The sequence below is a fragment of the Chinchilla lanigera genome, unplaced genomic scaffold, assembly GCF_000276665.1.
Source record: "Chinchilla lanigera isolate Chin_1 unplaced genomic scaffold, ChiLan1.0 scaffold00004, whole genome shotgun sequence".
Classification (NCBI taxonomy): Eukaryota; Metazoa; Chordata; class Mammalia; order Rodentia; family Chinchillidae; genus Chinchilla; species Chinchilla lanigera.
Window position 1 is genome coordinate 33067223 of NW_004955405.1, and position 22939 is coordinate 33090161.

Genomic DNA, 22939 nt, shown 5'->3' on the forward strand with positions numbered 1-22939 from the left:
TGACGGTGCGGAGCCCCCGGCGGGCGGGCGCCGGCCGCGGCCGTGGAGAACTTGGCAGCGGGGCGCGGCGCCCATTGTCTCCCGGCCGCCGGCTCTATCCCGCGTGCCCCGCCGTGGGGGTCCCGGCCGCCCCGAGACACCCAGGTCGCCCCTCTCCGTTAGGTAGGCGGAAAGGGCCGCTCTCCCCGCTGCCCGTGCGGAGAAGGAATCCCAAAAGCACTCCGCCACAGTTGCCATCAGCTACATTGGGGCGGACACTTTGGAACTCGGGTTTTCTGAACCCTGACTTCGGGGATCCGCCCACTGCGCCACCTTGCCCAGTGACAAGGTGTAAGATCCACGGCGGTGGCCGCCGCAGCTCGCGTTTGTTTACTGGCCTTAAGGTCCGCCTCCGCCGCGCGTCGGTGGTTCGCGGGGAACCCCGAGGGCGCGTGTTACAGATGTCTCCGTTACCGAGTGCAAGCGCTGTGGGTCTGCATTTCAACAGGTGACCTTCGCGGCTTTGAGTAGCACCATGCTTATTTGATAAAAGCATAATGAAGCGTTTGAGTCCGTGTTCTGGTTCAGTGTTTTAGCTTCTGTATAAACAAACAGACTCAACAATTGGTCTCGAGAATGAAAGATTCCTATAATTTATCATGCCCCTAACTTGCCCTCTGAATCAGAGCATATTAAACACAAATGTGATGCTCTGTTGATGACTTGCAGAACTTGTCTGTGATACTGCTGTTGCCGGGTAGTACTCTTGGACATTCCGTGCTAGGAGTCGCTGGCGAGATATATTTCTAAGTCCTTTCTGCCATGTATTTTTGAGCATTTTTTTCCTCCCCTGTTATCTGTCGGTACTACTTGTTACTCTTCAAAGTGTCTCCCTAGAGTGGCTTCCTTGCCTTCTGTCTTCCAGACTGCCTTGGGTTGTGAAATCATCACGTCAGAATTACGTGTCTGAACTACAAGGCAAGCTAAGACGGTTGGATATTCTTATAATTGCCTTGGGGATCAACTAAGAATATGTGATTTGGCCTACGCTTTAGAAAGATCATTCCAACTACTTTGTGGTAAGTACACTGTGTGGAATAAAACAAAGGCAGGTAGAGCCACTTGTTTTATATTGGATGCTTCAACTTTTTTCTTTTTTTGGTTGTCCCTTAATTGTTTTTAAGATACATTGTTCGAAACTTTTTGTAGGTGCAACCATGCAGGAAAACCTCAGATTTGCTTCGTCGGGAGATGATATTAAAATATGGGATGCTTCATCTATGACATTGGTGGATAAATTCAACCCACACACATCACCACATGGAATTAGTTCAATATGTTGGAGCAGCAATAGTATCCTTTTTTTTTTAAAGTAACCACTTTTACTTGGCACTGCAACTAGTACCAGTGAAATTTTTGCATATGACACATGATGAGAAGTGTATTTTACTTGGCTACTGTGTAAGGTGAAATAGTAATTTTGGAAAATAGTACATGTGAGTGCATTTTGATTTTCTCTGTTGATTTTTTTTGCAAAAAATTTAATTGCTACCCACCTTATTCAGAAACAGTGCTTTTACAAAAATCGTATTTTAGTTTCTAGATCCAGACTATAAATTTGTTGTCCTATCAAGAATTCATTATGGAACCAAATGGAACGTAATAGTTTGTGGCAGGCAGGGAAACTTCTAAAAGTTTAGAAATGAGGTTTGGCATTTGTATTTGGATATTTGTGAATCTGATGTACAAACTAATAAAAGAGAAATAAGATGGCAAGAGATAAAAAAAATTATCCTGCATCCCCATCTTACTGATGTTCTGTTTGTGTTTCTCTTTCTATACATAATGGAAACATCATTTCTTAGACAGATACCGTGAAATTGCATACATTGAATTTCCCTAAGCTTTTCTAATATCCCCCCTGGTCTGGTGAGTGAATCCTGTTTCTCACCCTGACAATATGGACATTTTAGTTCTGACAATTCTTTGCTGCAGGGGCTTTCCTGTGCATGGTGGGGCGTTGAGCAGCTTTCCTGGCTCCTACCCACTAGTTGCCTGTAGCTCCCAGTCTTGGCCTACTGAAAGTAGCCTTTTACCAACTACCCAGTGTTCAGTTACCCAATTTTGTCTTTTTTTCACGGCACTTTCTACTACTGTATGAAACCAAAAATGTCTTCAGAATTGTGAGAATTACCCCCAGTTCAGAACAACTCCTGTATTTATATAGCACTGCACTGTCATGACTCTATGAAGAAGTCCTGGGTAATTGGTGTGTTAGAAATTATTCTTGGGGCTGGGGATTTAGCTCGGTGGCACAGCGCCTGCCTGGCAAGCGCGAGGTCATGAGTTCCATTCCCGGTACCGGAAAAAAAACAAAAAACAAACAAACAAACAAAACCAAAAAAAAGAAATTATTCTTGTGTGAAGCACATACACTATTTTAGCAAAAATTAAGTTTTAACAGTACCAGAATATTAACATTCTACTTCCTGATTAAAGAAAATATAAAAAAAATTAAAGCTTTAAACTTTCTATGACAAATATCGATACCAAATATATAACAAAAATGACAACTTTTCTTCTTGAATTTAATTTACTTAGTTCCTTGATTGTATATTAAAGTAATGAAATACTTTGTTGCTCTGCTGGTCAAGCTTAGGGGGAAGTGACTACATTTTTGATGAATTCTTAAATACATAGAGATAGATATTTTAGTAGTAGTAGTAGAGATAATATTTTAAAGACTGGTAGATGCATGAACTTGCTGCCTTCTATTTCTAGATTTTCATTACGCTTAGAGCTTAATTTTTTCTATTACCTTATAAGAGACAAGGAGCACTTCTTAATAAGATTTAGTATTTTTGATTTATTTTTGTACCAGGAACCGACATTTACTGGTATGTCACTTAATGGTCTATCACCAAACTAACGTGGCTGTGAGTTAGTGTTGTGTGACTATTGTAATGTGCTCCATTTCTGTATCATCTCATGTCTGCATGGATGTGCACTGACAGCCTTCAGGTAGTCATATTCCTGACAAGTTCTGATCTCTTCTATGGGTAGTTAGTTACTGAAGACCAAAGCATTCGTAAACCCAGCACCTTGGGGTCCTTGTAGCGTAGATTCCAAGAATGAGATTAGTGTAAGGTGCCCGGGAAGCTAATATTTTTGTTTTGATTTTTGGTTTCTTTAAGTGGTGTTCTCATTTTTGTCATGTCTGTTTGTTTGTTTGTTTATTTATGTCTGTCGTTTTTTTGAGGCAGGGTCTTGCTATACAGTTCAGACAGGCCCTGAGCTCACTTTAACTCCAAGACACATTTAAAAAGTTCTTACCCCATTGTATTATCATGTTTTAGTCCTTTTCTGTGGTAAAGAAGCCAAGGAAACAAGGGAAATGCTTTTTTTTTCCAGCCCTGTACTACAGTTTTATACTACCTAGGTATCTTGGTTACTTTTTTCTCATTGCTGGGACAAAATACCTGATGCCCCGAATTAAGGAAGGAGAGGTTTATTTATCTCACAGTTTGTGGAGGTTTCAGTCCATACTCAGCTGGCTCCAAGGCTGGCACATGGCAGAGGGCAACAGTTTACAGCGGCCAACACAGGAAAAGCAACAAGAGCAAAAGGGAGGTGCGGGGGAGAGCAAGCTTTTTTCCCTCCCTTACATTGTATGCAGGCTGCCCACCCCAGGGTGGGTGTAGCACTCATACCCTTAACCCCAGCATTAGACCACGGATCAATCGCAAAGTCTAGAAGCCTACCCCATGACCCCATGAGGCTTCTGGGGGGACATCTAGACACAAACTATAGCACTAGGTAAAAATGATTTTGTTTGAATCATACAATAAACTTAAAGTCCATGGTCTACTCACACAATATCTGAATGTTATACAGCTACCCTGAAGTAGTGCAGGTAGAATTCAGTATCTGATCAGCTTCTCTCCACTGCTTCTATGCACAGATTTTGCGTGCTCAACAGCGTAGGATTTAAACTTACGGTATTTGTTATACTTCTCAAAATTATGCTTTAAAAACAAAAAAACACCCAGATTCTTTTTCTTTATTGTATTATATCATCGTTTTAATTTAAAAATACTTGGTTTGTCTTAGGTTTACTGATTACTCCAGATATTTTCTGTAAATAAGGTAAAATTAAGTGAAATTTTTGTTATATTTAATTTAAAATAAAGCTAAAATATAACTCTTCCCTGACATTTATTTAACTACACTTATGTATATTGACTATAGTTATTGTTATATTCATTTCTAATACACGTAAGTTTGAGATATACTGTCACAAAAATTCCAGTCCTGAGAAAATAAGAGATTTCATTTTTTTTTTTAGTGGAAAAACTGACTAGTGCAATATTCGCTTCCTTGTTTAAATCGTTAGCAAGCACTGGATTAATAAATAAGTATCTTGAGCAGTTTTGGTAGATGAAAAGACTGATTGATATTTGCTGATGCTACTTTCATCATACTCTCATTCTTGATGGATAAAATTAGACCTTCTGGCCTACCCTGAAAATGGAGTAGTATTTCACGTGGGTTAAATAGCTTTCAAGTGATAAGCCAGCCAGGAGGGCTAGTTCTTTCCCGCAGTCGCAGTAGTAAAGGGAATTAGTAATTAGTAACCGGAGCCATTTTGGAAGGCTAATGTATAAGCTATATTCACTGGCTTGTCTTCTCAGCGTTTACTTGTGTGATTGCATTTTTATAATGAAAGTCTAGTGCTTGTAGATGTTCATGGATTGTTTGATGTTCCATAACTCTTCATCTAGATAACTTTCTAGTAACAGCATCTTCCAGTGGTGACAAAATAGTAGTTTCAAGCTGCAAATGTAAGCCTGTTCCACTTTTGGAGCTTGCTGAAGGGGTAAGTTTTATTTATTTTTTAAATTTTCATTTAGAATCTTAGTTCTGCCTGTGTGGCAATTGCTTGTGTATTGTGGTGCTTGTAATTAAAAGTAAAGGTGCTTGGAAGCATCATTCTTAACCTAAATTCAAAATGATACTCTAACACTTAAAGGTAAGTTATGTGTGCTCACTGAAACGTCTTTAGGTACAATATACGCATCCTAGGGGAGCAGTTGAGGACTTGGATTTCATTAATGAGGCACTTGCTTTTTCATGCCTCTTTGTAGATGGGATCCTGTTGCTTCCTGACTTAGAACTCTGCAGTACCTAGGCTGTTAGTTTGGTCTCACCATATGAACCCTAATGATGGAACTACTCTCAGTGACCTTGGACTCAGGACAGGCAGCAAAATGCCCATGTGTGGTGGTAGCCCTGTACTGCAGATTCTGTCCCTCTGCTATTCAGGGCCTGCCTGAACCTCCCGTAGTCCCTCCTTGAATGGGATGGCTTTATCAAAGTGAGCTTTGCTCCTACGGCACATAAGCGAAGCTCTCATTGCATATTGTTTCTTTACTTTTTTCTTGTATGAGTCAATCCCTGTGATTCAGGGTAATACTGGCTTCTATATTTTCATTCTCACTCCTTGGAAATTGTTTCTTTTTAAAATAGGGTAAGTTCTGAATATAAGGTTACAGGTAGTTGGTAACTTGTCCTTCAGTGGCAAAATTTGCATAGCAGACTTTAAATTATTATAAATAGTCATAGTTTTATATGCTGTGATAGGTAAGGTGGTCCACTTGGAAAACAGCTTAATAATAGTATATAAGCTCAGCTAATTTAAAAGGACTTGCAGTGTTTAAGAGTTAAATGTTTTTGACATATTGGGGGTACATTTTGATATTTTGGTGCATGTATACAAATGCAGTGTGTAATGATCAGATCAGGTTGATTGCATGTCTTTTACCGTAAAATTTATTGTTCCTTTGCACTGGGACATTCAGAATCTCTCTGCTAGCTATTTTGAAATACATGGTTTTCAGCCTTAGGTACCCTAGTGTGCTATCGAACATTAAAAGTCATACTTCCTGGAGAACTTCTGATTTTATCAGTCTTCTAAATTAAATAGGAGGTGGGATTGGCCTGAAACTTAGTTCCTTCCCACAGATAGAGGCTTGGGCGAAAATGCCTGCAAAGGGCAGAAATGGAATTTGGGCACGCTGCCTGTTCAAATAGAGCTAAGTAAGATTGAGGCGGAGAATGTCCCTGGTAATGAGCAAACGGTATTCTTTTGAGAGTAGATCAAACTTAGTCATCTGTGGATCCTGTCGGATATGGGGAGCGACAGTGGCATTTCATATGAGTGTCAAACAGTTTCTTCTACTTTCACTGCTGTTCTTCACTACTACCTCATTTATGTGCATCATGCCTTAAAATCAGTGAATCAGTAGTGGGGACCTTTTTTAATGTTTAAAATTAACACGATATTTGCAAGTGTGACATAATACTAAGGAGTTTATGAATATTACTAATTAGTTGCTATAACTCTTAGCCCTCTTTCCCACATTTAAGAAATCACATCAGAATGCACTGGATAAAAGTGAGATTATTATAGTTCTAATTTTGAATCTCTTGTAACTTACTTATAAAAATATTTTGTAAACATTTGTTCTTTAGCCTGTACTGAGAATTAGTAACATTACTGTGTAACTGTTTTTTTGGATGAGATTCAAGTCTTGTAGCTCATGAGCTGTTTGAGGAATTAGATCGTTTCTGCATGGGAAAGTAAGAGTTCATCCTGCTTATTTTAAAATTACAATGAAACTTTAAGTTCATGTTTATTTATAATTTTGTATTTTACTTCTTTAAAGTATAGAGATTGATATTGACAATATTGTAATAGATGTTATGGGCTACTAAATAGCCTAGACACTTGACCAACTTATTCTTAGATTTTTAAAAATTTTGCCCATTGTGTTATGTCAGTGATGGCGAACCTTTTAGCGCTTTTAGTGCCAAAACAGCTGGCTGCAGCACACGTGCCATAGGTTCGCCACCACTTTCTTATCCCTTGGGGGTACAGGATTCCTGTAATAACCACACAGTTTCTATTAATTATTTAAGTTCATTAGCTACATTAATAATACATTCACATAATATAAGTCAGCTGTAACTAAGCCAGTTGTAAGTAAGCCAATTTTATCCTGAGCCCTTAATAATTATAGTTGTGATAATTGATGCCATAGTATATGTCTTTGGTAAGCACTGTTCTATTTTATATTTGTTAAATGTTATTTTGATAGTTCTTAGAAAACTGTTCTGATTTGCGGTGACATTCTGATTGTGTATCTTACTAGTCTTTAGATCAGAGTCAGTTTCGAGGATACCTATAAGAAAATTATAACAGCTGTGCTAAAACACTGATAAAATATGCATCCTGCAGTTTTTAATGTGTTGGTTGATATTCTTGGTCCAGAGCTGGAAGAAACATTTACTGTCAACTAGTCCAACAGGTCTGTGTGAGGGGAACCATCTACTCTCTTAAGAATATCTTGAGCAGATATTTTTGAGGTTCATGAACTCAGGGTAAGAACAGTAGATCTAACCCTCATCTCTCATTTCTCAGATGAGTAGCATACGTCCAGAAATGGGGGGTTACATGTCTAAACCTACGTAGTAGCTTGCCTTTTAACTTAGACTAAGTCATGATCTTCACCACCCCCATGGCATTCAGCTGTAGGTGAGAACAATTACTGTAGCTCTGTAGCGCCTGCATTGGTTGGATAGGGAAACGCGTGGAGCCCTGTGCTCTGTAGTGTAATACACTTACTGAGGGCACTACCGGATAGGTGACATTCATTGATACTTGTGTGAAGAACTTGATAACCTCTGTATTTCAGCCATTTGCTTCATAAATACTTATTGACTGTAGATACGGTTCTTAATGAAACTGATATTCTGGTAGGAGAATAAACTGTAAGCCACAACATCCAGATATTGGTAACTTGTAATGCAGAGAACTAAAATAAGATATTGCCGTAGCAACTTACACTAGGAGGCTAAGGGAGGTTTCCTGAAGAGTTGCTATCTGTTGACTAGAAGCCATCCAACTAAGGTTCAGGGACCTTAGCCTTCCAGGCACAGCTGTGTAGAAGCCTTGAGGCAAATATAAGACTGTTATGTTTACAGAATGAAAGGTCAGTATGGCTGGAGAATTAATGAAGGGGGAAGAAAATGGTTAAGAGATGAGGGAGGTGGGACTGAGAAGAATAAGGCTCTGAAAGCCAGGCTAACAGGTTTGGAGTTTATTCTAAATGTGACTGGAAGCTACTGAAGAGCCGTAGAGAGAGAAAGAGGCTCTGATTCACATTTCTGAAAGTTCACTCAGTGTTCTTTATGAGAGGTGGAATACTGTATGGGGAGCAGAAACAGAATCAGGAGTGCTGATTCTACTTCTAGGGTAGGGTGCTGCTGCTGTGGTTTGGCAAGGTTTGGGTTAGTACAAGTAGTAGCTATAGGTAAAGGGTAATGCAGGGTTTATTTTAAGATCAGAGTTTATGGATTGTGGGGAGGAAGAGCGAAGAATCAAAGATTATTTAGGATTTTTATTTCGAGAACCTGGATGGATGGTGACCTTACAGATGAAGAATGTGAAGTCCGGTTTGTTTATTTATTCACATAGAGCTGGAGATCAAATCCAGAGCCTCATCCATGCTTTGCAATGTTTTACCACTGAGTAGCATCCCCCTAGTCCCTGACATCAGGTTTTGGTGGCATAACTGAGACGTGGGCCTCTTAGGGTGAGTTTTACTGAGAGACTTAGGACAAGTATCTTGACTTGCTTAAAAATTTTCCCCATCTATAACATGAGAGCTGTAAACTAGACGTTCTTTACAAGCCCCTCGTCTAGCATTTTCTGAATTGGGGATTGATTTTTAAGATATTCTGTGGAGCTACAAGAACAGGTTTAATAGAGGGGAAATATTATATTAAATGTTAAGTAAGCCCGCTGGGAGGTCAGGACTTGCTGATGTTGCCTAAGCTTTGCCTGTCACCACCCTTCAGTGGAAGAGAGTGCTGACCTGATTTCCTTAAGACCTTGTTTCATTGAGACCTTTGCCAGCTGTTGGATCCACATGGATGATGAGAGCTGAATCTTCACAATTTTCTAGGTGTGACTGGAAACCATTGGTGATTTGTTAGTATGTGTTGGCATGTTTGTGGTATGTAATTCAGAATGTAATTTTATTGTATTTATCATGTGCTTATTGTTGGAGGAAATGATAGTCATCACTGGGCTCTAGTAAATTAGCTTTTTTTTTTTTTTTTTTTTTTAAAAACAGCAACAGCAGACATGTGTTGATTTAAATTCCACATCTATGTATTTGGCAAGTGGAGGCCTAAATAAGACTGTTAACATTTGGGATTTAAAATCAAAAAGAGTTCATCGATCTCTTACGGTAAGTGCTTTTCTTTTAAATCTGTAATAGAATGGATATTTTCTAGTGTATTAAGTTACCAAACGTTTTTGAGCTTTTGTAATAAAATTAAGGTGTTTCAAAATTGAAGTGAGGTTAAGGGAAGTAAAGGTACTATTTAGCCAAAAACACTCTTTTGTCATTTTTTCCTCCATATAGTGTATATTATTAATGCATATTGTCAGTGTTGGAACTTTTTCGTGTTTTTTTTGCTGAGTTCTACTCTGCTGCCTCCAGTTTCTTCTGAACTGTGGTTTGTTGTCATCAGGGATTTTTTAAAAGCACTTTGGAAAAATGAAAATAGTTGTGGAATGATAGTATTAAATCCAGGTAGTACTGGGGATTTAACTTTTGAGTTCTGTAAAATTTTTTGGCTGCTGCTCTTTGTGTTATTTTTGCATATGTATTTTCTACTTGGTAATGAAAATATTTCCTAGAATAATTTACTAATTAAAATTAATGTTTAATTAGCTTTTTTTTTTGGTCTTTTTGAGACAGGGTTATAATGTGCAGTTCAGGCTGGCCTTGAGCTCCGTTTGTAGTCCAGGCTGGTTTTAAACTCACAACGATCCTCCTGCCTCAGCCTCCTGAGTGCTAGGATTACAAGTGTGCGCCACCACAGCTGGCCTAGTTAGCTTTTGGCAGTTTCAGAAAATAAAATATTCATCTCAAGAAAGTCTGTAGTTAGGACTTTTTCAGAATTCTACTTTTAATCATTTTATCTTTTAATGTTTACAGGTTTATCTTTTAAAAATTTTCACTTTCTGCTATTTAAAAAGGTTGATGTAAAGTGGTTAAACATTTTGTATGTTTGTACACATAAAAACATGCGCATCAGAGAAAAGGCTGCCTTTCACCTGTCTCTCGTGTACTCATTGTCTGGGGTCAGTGATGACCAGCCCAGCCTCTGGCCAGGCCCTCACCTCCTTACGAATAGTTCCACCTCCAGATCATTTTGTAGCAAGTACCAGACATCATTTTTGTTGCATGTCTTAATGTCATTGAGTTAATTCTTACTAGAGAAGTGGTATGTTGAAGATTGATTTTCTGTTCACCTGAATTGAAAAACAATCTTATAATTGCTGCTTAAATACAACCCTTGGAAGTACATCACTTTAAGTATAGTTAAACTTGTAAGAGTATTAATTGTAAGATTTCTGCTGTGGAATAAATGACTATGGAAAGGTACTATGGGTCTGTGCAGTGTCAGACCAGCCCTCTGGCTTGAGAAAGTAGGAACAGGAGGAAAAGTACTCAAGGACATGCCCTTTGAAGTGGAGATCCGTTTAACCAAGAGCTGCCTAGGACCTACGTGTTTCTGATGCTGTGGAGGACATTGGATTTACAGTGATGGGGAGGAAAAGAGTGCATGGTCCTTGTCTGTGCTGAAAAACAGACAGAGCGAAAATATACATGGTTATGAATGGTCAAAAGAAAGAAAAGTTGTCACTAATGAGAATGGTTCGCTTCGGTGCATTCTTTGAAATGCCAGCCATTGTACTTACAAAGGTTTATTTTTCTTATCACAACAGTGTTTTGGTCACTTTGCTCCTTGCTGGGACGAAATCACTGACTCCCACAATACAGAAGAAGGGCGGTGTCTTTTGGCTCCTGTTGTAGTCCCTCGTTGGCTGGCTGCAGGCAGGGAGGCATGGAGGAAGGGCTGGCGAGGAGAGCTGCTCACTCCTGTGGCAGCCAGGTGTCAGAGTAAAAGGGAGGGTCCGGGAGGGAGGGAGAGGTACCCTTCCCCGCCACGCCCCCGTGATCCTCCTCTTCTCGCCAGACCTCACCTGACAGCAAGTCACCTGTACAGCCCCATAACGCGGATCACCTTCTACACAGATGAGGCTTTGGGCCGCCTTTAGGTCTCAACTGTAACAACTCTGCAGGACAGGGAGCATTATTTCTGTGTACAGGTAGAGAAAATGATGTTAAAGACCTCGTGCTGGATCAAACAGCTAACTAGCAAGGACAGATGGTAGGTGCAAGCACAGATACTATTCACTAGTCTTTTACCTTATGAAATACTTGAATTAAAGCTACCTAGGGGGATGTACCTACTTTGAATAAGGCATGTCTAGAATGTTGAGAAGCGATTAGAGTTGCTAGTCATTTTTTTACATATTTAAGAGCTCCACATACTCTGTCTCCCTGCATTGCATCTTCTTTTTGCTTGCACTTCTTAAGCGTTCCAAGTTATACCGTTTCTGTTTTGTCTTCTTAATGTTTTTTTGGTCTTATTGTTTGAGATTCTCAGAGTGCTTTGTTGCCTCATTCATTCAATTAAGAAGAATTTGACTGACCAGTGGTGATAATGAGATGTCTTAGTTTTTGCCTTTGGATATTTTCTCTCCAGCTTTCTCTCTGCTGGTAGCACAGTTTCTGGTATGTGGTTAGTAAATGTTCACTGAATCACTCATTTTCCACAGTTGGGATTAGGAAGACACCTGCCCCTTTGTAAAGCCATAGAAATTATATTGAACCCCAAATTCTTAATTCCGCAAATGGGTACAGTGCACAAAATATTCATTATTCCTTTTTTTCTTCTTACCAGACGCCCCTCTCTTTCAGGTATTTGTATCTTTGATTTAGGAAAGGAGCACCTTTGAAAATGTTTGAAGACATTGGAAAAAGTTTTATTATACGTGGATAGCACAGCTTCTATTCTTGATATTACATAAATTATTAGGTACCAGTCTTTGTTTATCTTAAGATCTGACACTAAACTGTTCAGAACTCCTGCTGATCCCGATCACTTATGTGTTCCTTCTAGATATCTCTACTTTGATGTTGAGAAATAGTACTTTGAACTCAGTTTAAAACCCAGTACTAAAATAATAAGTAAATGATACATACGTACATGTATACATACCTACCCAATACTTTGATTTCCTCAAAGCAGGTTCTCATTAGATTTGAGAGGCAGTCTTGTAGCTGGGAGGACGTAGGCTTTGGGGCTTCACCTGAAATGCATCTTGGCTCCATCACTTAGCAGTTATGGAGCAGATACAGGTTTCCTAACCTGTATGTACCTCATCTGTATGTGGGCAAAATGACTCTGTCACTGGGGAGTTTCAAAGGATCGCATAGTAATTAGGAAGCTCCGTGCACTCACAGGCGCTCAGTGAATGCAGGCAGCAGCTGTATGGTCGTTTGGTTCTTCCTGTATTCCGTTTTGCGATGTCTGGTGTCTTTGTCCTTTTCCTGACCTACCTCTTGTCCTTTCTTTAAGGCTGAACTCAAACCTTATTCCTTCCTCTGCCAAATCGGTTCACACTGATACCTCTCTTTTCTCTGACACTTTTCTTTCCCACTCATTGAGCATTTGTTCATCCTTTTCATGTTAATTTAAATGTCTTGTCTTCTCAGGTGAACTGTAATACTCTCAAGGGCAGGCACTCTCCCAATAGCTCATAGTGAATGTTACTTGTCAGCAGGAGTGAGTCCTTTCAGGTAGACGCTTAGCTAATCAGCCTTTTACGCTGTCTCTTGTTTCAGAGCACTGGGACCCTTAATGTGAGTCTGAAAAGGGAATCTGTTTCCTGAGAGAATTTGGGGTTGCTTATATAGTTTCTTACTCATCTGAGTAACTTTTTTTTTTGGTTTTTCTCTGGTACCGGGAATCGAACTCACGACCTTGCGCTTGCCAGGCAGGTGCTGTGCCACTGAGCTAAATCCCCAGCCCCTCATCTGAGTAACTTTTAGAGGGAAATGTTTAAGTGGATACTACACTTACAAGTGTGACAAGTGTAACACTTACTATATGAAAATGGGCTGTTTGAAGGTTATAGGGCACTGTATTTACCTGGGTTTTCTGTCTTTCAGGATCATAAAGATGAAGTAACTTGTGTAACATATAATTGGAATGATTGCTACATTGCTTCTGGATCTCTTAGTGGTGAAATTATTTTACACAGTATAACCACTAATATATCTAGTACGCCTTTTGGCCATGGTAGTAACCAGGTACAGTATATGTTTATTCAAAGTAAAGTCGATAAGATAGATTTTGAATTATTTTATATGTGACAATTAGTTTAAGCTTTTAAATGTTTTAGATTTGTATTTAGCTGGCTTGAAAAACTTGTAGCTAATTTTTAATGGTGTTATGAGAAACGTTGAAGTAAGCTAATATATTTTAGATTAGGGTGCTTACTTGAGTTTGATTTTATAATTGAGTGGCATCCTCCTAGTATACTTAACAAAATGCAGCTAGTTAAGCCTAAAACAGGGATATTAATCTTTCTGTGGCATTCCTGTCATAGAGGTCTTGCATACTGCAAACTGTGTTAGCTACAAGATGTATACTCGTTAATAAATTCCATTGCATAGACCTGAGGTAAGGCAGAAAGTAATTGGTGTGGTTTTGGTTTTTTTCAGCATATGATAATTGACTTATTCATATATTTCAGGTTAATTGTGGAGTGGGGAAGCTTTAAAAAGAAAAATTACTCAAATATTTTCCTTTGTATACACTTAGCCTGTAAAAAATTCTTTTAAAGACTGAAAAGTTTCTTAAGAAATGTAATTCTTGGCTTACTTTTATGTGATTGTCTACAGAAATTTCCAATAAGGTATCTTCTTTTAATCCTTTTTCTTGCAATCACTTTGGCCATAACTATTATCAGATAAAATACGGAAATTCTTCACTGTTGGAAAGCAATTTTTAAAATCATTCGAATAGTATTTAGTATTGAAGGAAAATGTAATGAATAGTAAGTCAACAAGAAAAAGCCCTGCTTTATGTGTTAGGAAAAAGGAGATATGCATATAAATGATATTATGAGTGATAATGCATGAGAGGCTTACAGTGATTCAGAACAGTGGAGAGAAAGCTTTCAGAATAAAATAGGGAAAATTGAAGAAGGGAGGATTTCAGCTGAGTTAATGCTTAATTGACTTCTTTGCTTTGACTATGAAAGTATAGACTGGACCCTTGGCCAGTTATTGGATGCGAATGTATTTAGGGTTAGCTTTTAATGTGTCAGCATTATAGTTAGAATGGTGGCTTGTTTCTTTGTTTTCAGTATGTTACCATAAGAGGAAAACATGTGTAATAAGTGTGTGAATATATAAGTAGAGATGATACAAGCTTTTAATTGGCTAGTACAGAACTTTTGGAGGAGAGTATTGTATATGGAGGAAATCACACAGATAAAATTGAGAAAGGAAAGTACATCACTTTTGTGTTGGATCGATGTGAGAAAAGATTAGGAAGATAAGTATAATAAAGACTTTCTAAAAGACATTGAAAGATAGACATAATATTTGGCTTCTGTTTTGGAAACCACTTAGGGACACTAATCAGACTTTAATTAATTGAGTGTCAAACTTGAACTTGTGATCTTCCTGTCTCATTCCCCTAAGTAGCTGGGATTGCAAGTGTGTTCTGCCTTGCTGCTACATCCAACAAAAGTTCTTTGTATCATTCTTTTCTTTTATATTTCCTTTTTTGTGTATGTTGTTTTGAAGAATCTTGCCTGTCTTAAGTTTTAAGATACTATCTGCTGTAGTTTTAATGTGTTCTTCAAGATTTATGTGTTGGATTATATCAGGTCTGTGGACCAATTTAAGAAGAACTATCTTAACAATATTGATTTTTTAAATCTTTGAATCTGGTATAATTTTTCCATTTATATAAACCTTCTTTAATTCTTCTCAGCAGTGTTTTGTTGTTTTGCTGTAGAAATCTTGTATTATCTTTTGGTGGATTTATTACCTGGTATTGGATTTTTGATAGTGTATTATAAACTGTATTCTTTCCTGTTAAATTTTATTTTTCACTACTCTGTGACTTGGTATACAGAAATGCAGTTTGTATTGAATATCACCCTTTTACCTAGGAACATGCTAAATTTCGTTAGTAGTTTTATAGATTTTTTTATTTTTGTACATTTTGCAATTTATATGCTATCACACTATCTGTAAATAATAATCTTTTTTTTCTTTTTACTTTCCAGTCTTTACACATTTTGTTTTTCTTTGTTGCATTGACTAGGATCTCCAGTCCAGGGTTGCATAGATGTGGGGGTAGTGGGTATCTTTGTTTTGTTCCCAAATTCAGGAACATTCACATTTCAATACCAGGCATAATAGTAATTGTAAGAGTTTTTGGTGAGTTTATTTTTTTAATCTTATTGAATTGGCAGAAGTTATTCATGGCTTATGTGGGCCAAACTTTCTATTTATGTTGGAAATTTTAAACTTAGGCTCTACTAATTCATAATGTTTTATTTCTGTAGTCCATGCATATTACAGACAGAACTTACTGTTTTTACTTTCCTTTTTTTATTCTGCTTACACTCACCTTTGGAATTTATTAAGAAAGACACTTTAGATGTTACTACTTGTTACTTTTTACTACCTTTTAAAGATTTAATTGAAATTACTGAATTTTAAGAAGTATACCCATCCCTTATTTTTTCATTGATTCATATAATTTAGCATCTTACTGAATGCTGATTATGTTGCAAGCACTAGTTTAATGCTGTGGGTATGGCTTTGAATGAGACATCGTTTACGTTCTAGTAGTAGCATAAGCAAGTAAGTGGGCAGTTAAAGTAACGATGTATTAGGAAAGTGGTAAACTGCAGGGGTCCAAGGGAACATAAAAGGGAGGGTATCTGAGCCATTTAAGAAGTCAGGAACAACATTTTAGAGGGAACCATGTCTCAATGGCAGCGTGAGAAAAAGTCCAAGTCATTCTGACCTGGGGTAGGGAAGGGAACAGGATGTAGGTAGTGAGAGGATTTGGAAAGAAATTATTACCATTTATTGTATTTTAAGCACTGTGATCATTGATTTTTCATTACATTCTGTCCTTCAAGCTTTGCTACCAGTTTGTGGGGATGTGTTAATTCCTTTTTTACAGTTGAGAAAATGAGATTCTAGGACTTTCAGAGCACAGAACATTTAACGGTTTTGAAGATGACATCTTCTAGAGCGGTAGCAGAGCTTCCTTTTGGGTCTCTCTGGCTCAGGAATGGCTGTGTAAGAATGTGTATTTGAGGATCCAGAGCTTCTGAGAACTTTGTAGTATTCTCTTGTCACCTAATGCAAAAGTCTACAGTTTACTTGTATCTCTTTCACAACATAAAGAAATATTTTTTAAAATTCTAGGTGATAGATTGCTGTGCTGTTGATTTTAAAAGAATTTTCATTGAGCATTTCACACAGGAGAACTGAATCAAATTTATCTTCCAGTTTAGAAAAACAGTAATGCTTAAAGCTTATCTCTTGTCCAAGGTTAGATAAGCCAGAACTTGAGATTTTCCTGTGCATCCTGTCCTCCTCGGTCATCTGCACTTCTTCGGGTATCTGCACTTCTTCGGGTAGGATCTTCGGGTATAGCTTTTCATGGAAGGTCTCGCATTTCTTGGGTGTGCTCTAGGGTAAAGCGCTTAGCTAGCTGTATGAACTTGAGCAAGTCACTTAACTCTCCACCTCCCTTTCCTCATCTGCCAATTGAGAATAATAATATGTTTTTGACATTTTTTAAATGGCTAAAGGAGATACTGAAATTGGTCACAGTCCTGAATGTATCGTAAGAGGTCAGTGGTGTTATTAGCGGCTATTGTGAATGTTCAGTGAAGGATTATACCAGTCCATGGAAACAGCTTTTATGATTTACTTTACTGGACTGATTTGAACATCTTTAGGTTTCACGCATTCCCTCCACACCCATACTAGTTTACCTGTTGCAACTTGGCCCAGTAATCGTACTTCATGTCCTAGGCTTATTTGAGAACATAAGAATGTATTCATTTCCCTCTGATACACCATTAAAACAGATATGTGGGTTTGGAAGTAGGAGTTGGCCTCTTTAAATGTGAGGATGCAGTCCCAATTTTCTTACTGAGGAAAGTTCTGAGTTTTATGATTCTGTATACTAAAGCATTCCTTTTACATGAATGAAATATTTGAAGTATTTTAAAAGTAATTTTCTAAAAACAGTTCAGTTGCACCTTATCTATTGTTGATCAAAAGCACAGGGTTGCTACTTGATCATTCATTTGAAAAAATACTAAGATTTCAAAACATAAACTTCTTAAATTTAAACAGTGTTCATGAAAATTTCAAGTCCATCAAAAGTTGACATTTTGAATTCAGGTACACTTTTTTTCAGCCTGATTTCTGTGTTGGGTTATTGAGAAAACAGTAGTTAGAACACAATCATGATTAAATTGAAATTTTTCTTATTTTTGTGTCTGTGATTTGAAATACTTAATAATGATCAAGTTGGTTTCTTAGTGAAAGTGACAAATCCTTGGAGTCCCAGTGAATCCACATCAGACTGAATTTCATATTAGAAATGAGATTGCCGGAATATATTTAGAATCTTACTTTGAAATGTCTGAGCTGAGTTGAAGCTATTAGTTTCATGTAGCTCGCAGTGTCTTTCCCGGAGTGAAAAAGGGCCTTGCTGCTTCTGCGTCTGCCGGGGCTGACAGACTTTCTTGCTTATAATTGCATGTCAGTTTTTGGTCAGTTTCTCAGCTTAGGTGCTCACATAGATTAACTTGTGCTGCCTTTCTCAAACTGTGCCCTTTTCCAAAGCAGTTAAAAATGCAGATCCATTTTGTTGATTCCTTAGATTAAAAAATGAATTTTAGATATAACCGGTGAGATTCTGTGTGTAACATAATGATTCTATATATAATATCATGAAATACACATTAAATCCTCTTACTTTTATTACATGAGAGGTTTGGTATTTTATGTATACATGTTGTGTTACTAAGCCTACTTGAGAGATCTGATAAATGTAACTGTTAATTACATTTTTAAAAGAATTATTGTGTCGAGAGTGGATTTGGGCTGAGGGTTCAGCTCAGAGGTAGAGCACATGCCCAGTGTGCGCCAGGTCCTGGGCTCAGTCCTAGGACTGCAAATAAAATAATGAATTTAAGTCTAATTTGGTTCGTCTGCTTGGCTCTTAGGTGTATGCCTGAATTTATACTAAAAAATTTTGATTGAATGCAAAGCTTTATAAAATAACGGTTTTGGTTAATATAGAAGTATTAGTGTAATTTATATTGGGATAAAAATATTGATTCATTCTCAGTGTATTTCCTTAGTATGTATTGGCCTAGCCTATATATTTTGTTCTTGAGCAATTTTATAATTGATGTGGGCAGAAAATAAGCAGATAAGCTGTATCTGTGTGTATTTTTTCTTATAGATTGATTGTTTTCTTCCAGCTTTTTAAAATGGGAAGTTACTTGAAAGGCATTTTTAAGTAGCATTTCCACTCGTGACTCTATTTTCCTTCTGTAATCGTTTCCTTAGCCTAATTTTGTTTCCTGCTTTTCTCTCATTACTGTTATATCTCAGGTGTGTTTATATTAGTCTGCACTACTTTTTAATGATTGCACATATACTGTTTGATGTCACTGTTTACATAAAAGTTTAGATATTTTCTGCATTTTTATGTTTACCATAGTACCTTAGTTTAATATTCTTGCCTTGAGTGCATCTCCTTTGCTTTTAACATTTTCCTTCGGCATACAAATTCTCTTTCAAAGTCACTTGGTTGTAGGCTCACAGTTTCTTTGTGTGAGGAACTCGAGTTACTGTCAACTTTGGTCTCAGCTGATGATTATTTTTTTCATTAAAATCCAATAATTTTACTAGACTATGTCTTGGTCATTCTATATTGCTATTCTTAAGTACATAGTGTACTTACTTAATATGTAGTTTCAGGTCTTTTAGTTTTTTGATTTGTTTTTTCCCTATCGTTGATTTTTGTTGTTGTTCATTCCCTAATACTGCAAAAAAAAAAAATAAGTGGGTAGGGGAGAAAGTGGGAGGTGTGAGGACTTCCTGGGGAGTAAAGGAGTTGTGGGGGAGATACATGGGTCCACAAAACAGACAATAGCCCGGGACAGAGGTCCTGGGTTTCCCATGAAGGTGGTGACAAGTGCTGAGGAGGTGAGGGCCTGAACTGCTCTGCAAACAGGGCCTGTCTCGCTACGCAGAAAGTGTCTGGCCCTGGAAGAACAGGTGGAAAGTCAGTCCAGGAATTGTAGTGACAACCGTTATTTCTTCTTCAGTGATGGATCTTCTCTGGTTAGGGAGACTTCAGGGAGAGGCTCCTGGAGGATGGCATTCCTTCCGAAGGAGCTCTCTGGGCAAGCCCTGCTCTTCTAGAGAAAAGAGGATCCAGAGACAGGGGAGATTGAGAGCCTAGAGAAATTGCGGGGCTGCTTCACAAATCCGAAGTATTGAGCAGGTAAAGCCACTTGCTTGAAGATCGTCATTTGCCAAGCCCAGGCAGAGCTCATGTGCTTAATATCCCCAGCTTCACATTGTGGTAACGGGTGTGAACTGTCTCCCAGGAAAGAATCCTTAAACACGCACTGGCCAGAGCTTTTATTGGAGACTGGCACCCTCTCTGTATAGTACATACAGAAAGAAAGCCAGGTGTTCGGTCGTAAACCTTACCTTTTGCACAGTTGAGATGCTGTGAGCCACTGCTATCGGGATGGGGGAATACCTCCCAAATCCAAGTTTCTAGATGCCAGCTAAGGACCAGCCTGTAAGCAGGACTTTCTTATGTCTCAGGCCTGCTCTTCTACACAAATACATGCAGATGAGGGTATTAAAGAGCAGTACCCCGCCTCCCCATGCCACCATTTTAACCACTAGCTTCCCTGAATTCTTCAATTAAAATTTTTGTTTTAAACAGAAATTCAGATTTCCATTTTGAAGATGTTATCGCTACAATACTATGAAGGATATATTATAAACCACTGAGAATGGAAATCAGGTAACTGTATTAGCTTAGGTGATAGGTTAGTGCTTTTGAATTAAGACCCTGGAAATCAAGAGAGGGAGGGATGGACTCAGACTACATACATGTATTTGTGTGCATTCATATTTATGTATATATCTTGGTACTATAAAGTTACTGTATTAGAAAATAAATATATGTAACATAAATATATTTTCTTATTTGTGCAAAAGGAAAGTTTTTCTAAGTTTAAACACAAAGTCATAAGTCATTGGGTACAAATTTCGTCATCATTCAGGTTTCAGGGTGTCCCCCTTAAAGAGAAGATGGGAATTTCAGCTTGATCCAGGCATGTTCCTAATTGTTCTCAAAAGCACTTAAGGATGTGTCAGTGAGAGGGATAGGTTGATGTGTTAGGCAGAGTTAGAAAGTAAGAGAAAACGGGAGGGGACCAGAGCTTGATGCGCTAAAGCGCATGCAGCTGTGATGGACAGGACAGGGGCCCAGTAACAGGAATGAGAGCGGCTGAGCTGCGCCAGGGTCTGCTGGCCACTGTCTTTAGTTCTGGTTTTGTACGATGGCTCCAGAGAAGTCCTTATTGGAGAGGTCCTTGCGGCTTAATCTGCTGTGCTTGAGCTAATTGTTCCTATTGAGGCATTCTCAGTTTTGTGGTTCTGCTGGAAGCTAAGGTGACCACAGGTTTAGGGCAGTGACTGGAGACTCTGGCTGCAACTCATTGTTGACTGCCTGTCCCTGTAAATCTTCGTTTTGGTGTCATCTTCTTGAAGGGGCATGAGGTGTAGGTTATGGAAGTTGAGAACTAATCAACATTTTGTTGCCAGCTTTCATTTGTTCATTCAAATTTTATTCTGTTAGTACATGTTTAGGGTACGTTCCTCCTGAGGAGTCTGTGCGCGCACGTAACACATCATCCCCTTCGCGCCTCATTAACAAGCCTGTGTGCATGGCAAAGGAACGACCTGACCCACATTTTTAAGGCAATAAAGAAAATAGATACAAAATGAAGGTCAGACTTTGTTCCTCTCTTTGGTTAGCTTAAGGGTATCTGTAGGCCCCAGTGAGGAGTCATTTTGTGCTTTCATTTTTCAGGAAAAGCAACTTTCAAGTCCCTGACTGCCTTAGAAAACACAAACGATTCTTTTAATGAGTAACAGGTTAAGGGCCCAGGACTGAGTTTGTTCTCTGTCCCTATAGTGCTCTCTCACTGTTTCAGTTTGGTAAATGTGGGACAGAAATTTAAAACCTCCAACAGAAAGCAAGAAAAAAGATCAACAAAACTAAAAGGAAATTGGGAAACCTTTTATAACCTGAGAGAGCATTTTATGTCTTTGGTATATTAACAGTTATCAATTAGTATTAAAACATCTTAATAGCCTGATAGAAAGTTGGTAGTTAATTAATGGGCAATTCGTAGAGGAAAACGGTAAATGATCATGTGATATTTTTCAGTCAAGACCATTTAAGCATGAGCAATAATGAAACAGATTCTTCCATAAATTAATTTTAAAAAATGATAATTAGTGGTCTTGGAAATTGGGAGTAACCTAAATGTCCAGTACTGTATTATTTATATAAATTGATATACTCATGCATTTATATATTAACTACCTAGTAAAAACATTTACTAGAAAATAGTAATGATATGATGGTTTTAATAATAAACTGTATCAGGTTTTCTATAGATATATTTTACTGAGTACATACAAACATGCATGATAGACAGAAACATACTTTAGAAATATCCTTCTTAAGAAATTAAGTAGGTGGTAGGACTATGAATGATTTTTGTTTTCTTTGTGATTAAGAAAACAAGCTTCAAATATCTTTGACAGAGGTTGTTATGGGCTGCCTAATTTTTGTAAATAAAGTTTTATTGGAACACAGCCATGCTCATTTACACATTTTCTCTACCCACTTTTGTAGTACAACAGCAAAAAAAATATTTATTACTTGGTCCTTTTAGAAAGTTTATCAGCCATGTATGGTGGCACACACCTGTAATCCCAGCACTTGGGAGGCTGAGGCAGGAGTGTGTCTATGAGTTTGAAGCCGGCCTGGGCTACAGAGTGAGTTCAAGACCAGCCTGATCTACATAGTGAGACCCTGTCTCAAAAACAAAAACAAAAACAACAACCTATAGTCTGTGTTCTATTTTTATATTTATAAATGAACTTCAGAAGCACATGTGTTCTAACATAGTCATAATGTGTTGTAAGAAAAACAGCACTGTTGTTTATAGTGTTAGAATTTTATTTTCCTTAAGCTTCTTGGTAGTCTCCTGCTCAAAAAAATTATCTCTAATAGGAGAAATACTTAATAAGTATTTTTGATACCAGAATGAATTAATTTTTTTAAAATAACATAGCAGTAATGGTTATATAGGATCACTACTAGCTAATATCTTGATACTTTAAAGCAATAGTGACCTAATAGATAAAGAAAGTTGAGAAATGATTTTCTATTAATACTATCAGAGGGTTAAAGGACAGACATTTAAGGAAGTTAGTGTGCTTATTGCTAAAGGTCTTTTTAGAGAATATCTGTAAAGCTGATTGAGTGATGGAACGTAAGCCAACATGAACAAGAAAGGAATGTACCCTAAACTATGAGTCTTACTATATACCTGGATCTGTGGGGAAGTGCTGTTTAATAAACAGAAGTGTTCTATATCTTGTAAATGAAAACACTGAGGTGTGGAGAGTTTCAGGTGTTTACCTAAATCGTTAAGAGTCTGTTGAGCCTCCACTTGCATCCAGGTTTATCTGAGAGGAGCACTTAGGATTATCTCAGCCTTTTTTCTGTAATGTGTTGCCACGTCGGTCTCAAGAACTTGCAGCAGTATCTGGAATTTAGGTTTTTACCTAACCCCCCAAAA

General features: G+C 37.9%; 1 protein-coding gene across 1 annotated transcript in view; it reads left to right on the top strand.

The window, feature by feature from the left end:
* Nedd1 (neural precursor cell expressed, developmentally down-regulated 1) overlaps positions 1-22939 on the top strand; it is a 43017-nt gene that overhangs the window by 489 nt on the left and 19589 nt on the right. The window contains exons 2-6 of the mRNA XM_005374503.2: positions 905-1058; positions 1189-1332; positions 4761-4855; positions 9177-9293; positions 13137-13277. Of these exons, the coding sequence (XP_005374560.1) occupies positions 1197-1332; positions 4761-4855; positions 9177-9293; positions 13137-13277 (489 nt within the window). The 5' untranslated portion in view covers positions 905-1058; positions 1189-1196. The remainder of the gene's footprint in view (positions 1-904; positions 1059-1188; positions 1333-4760; positions 4856-9176; positions 9294-13136; positions 13278-22939) is intronic.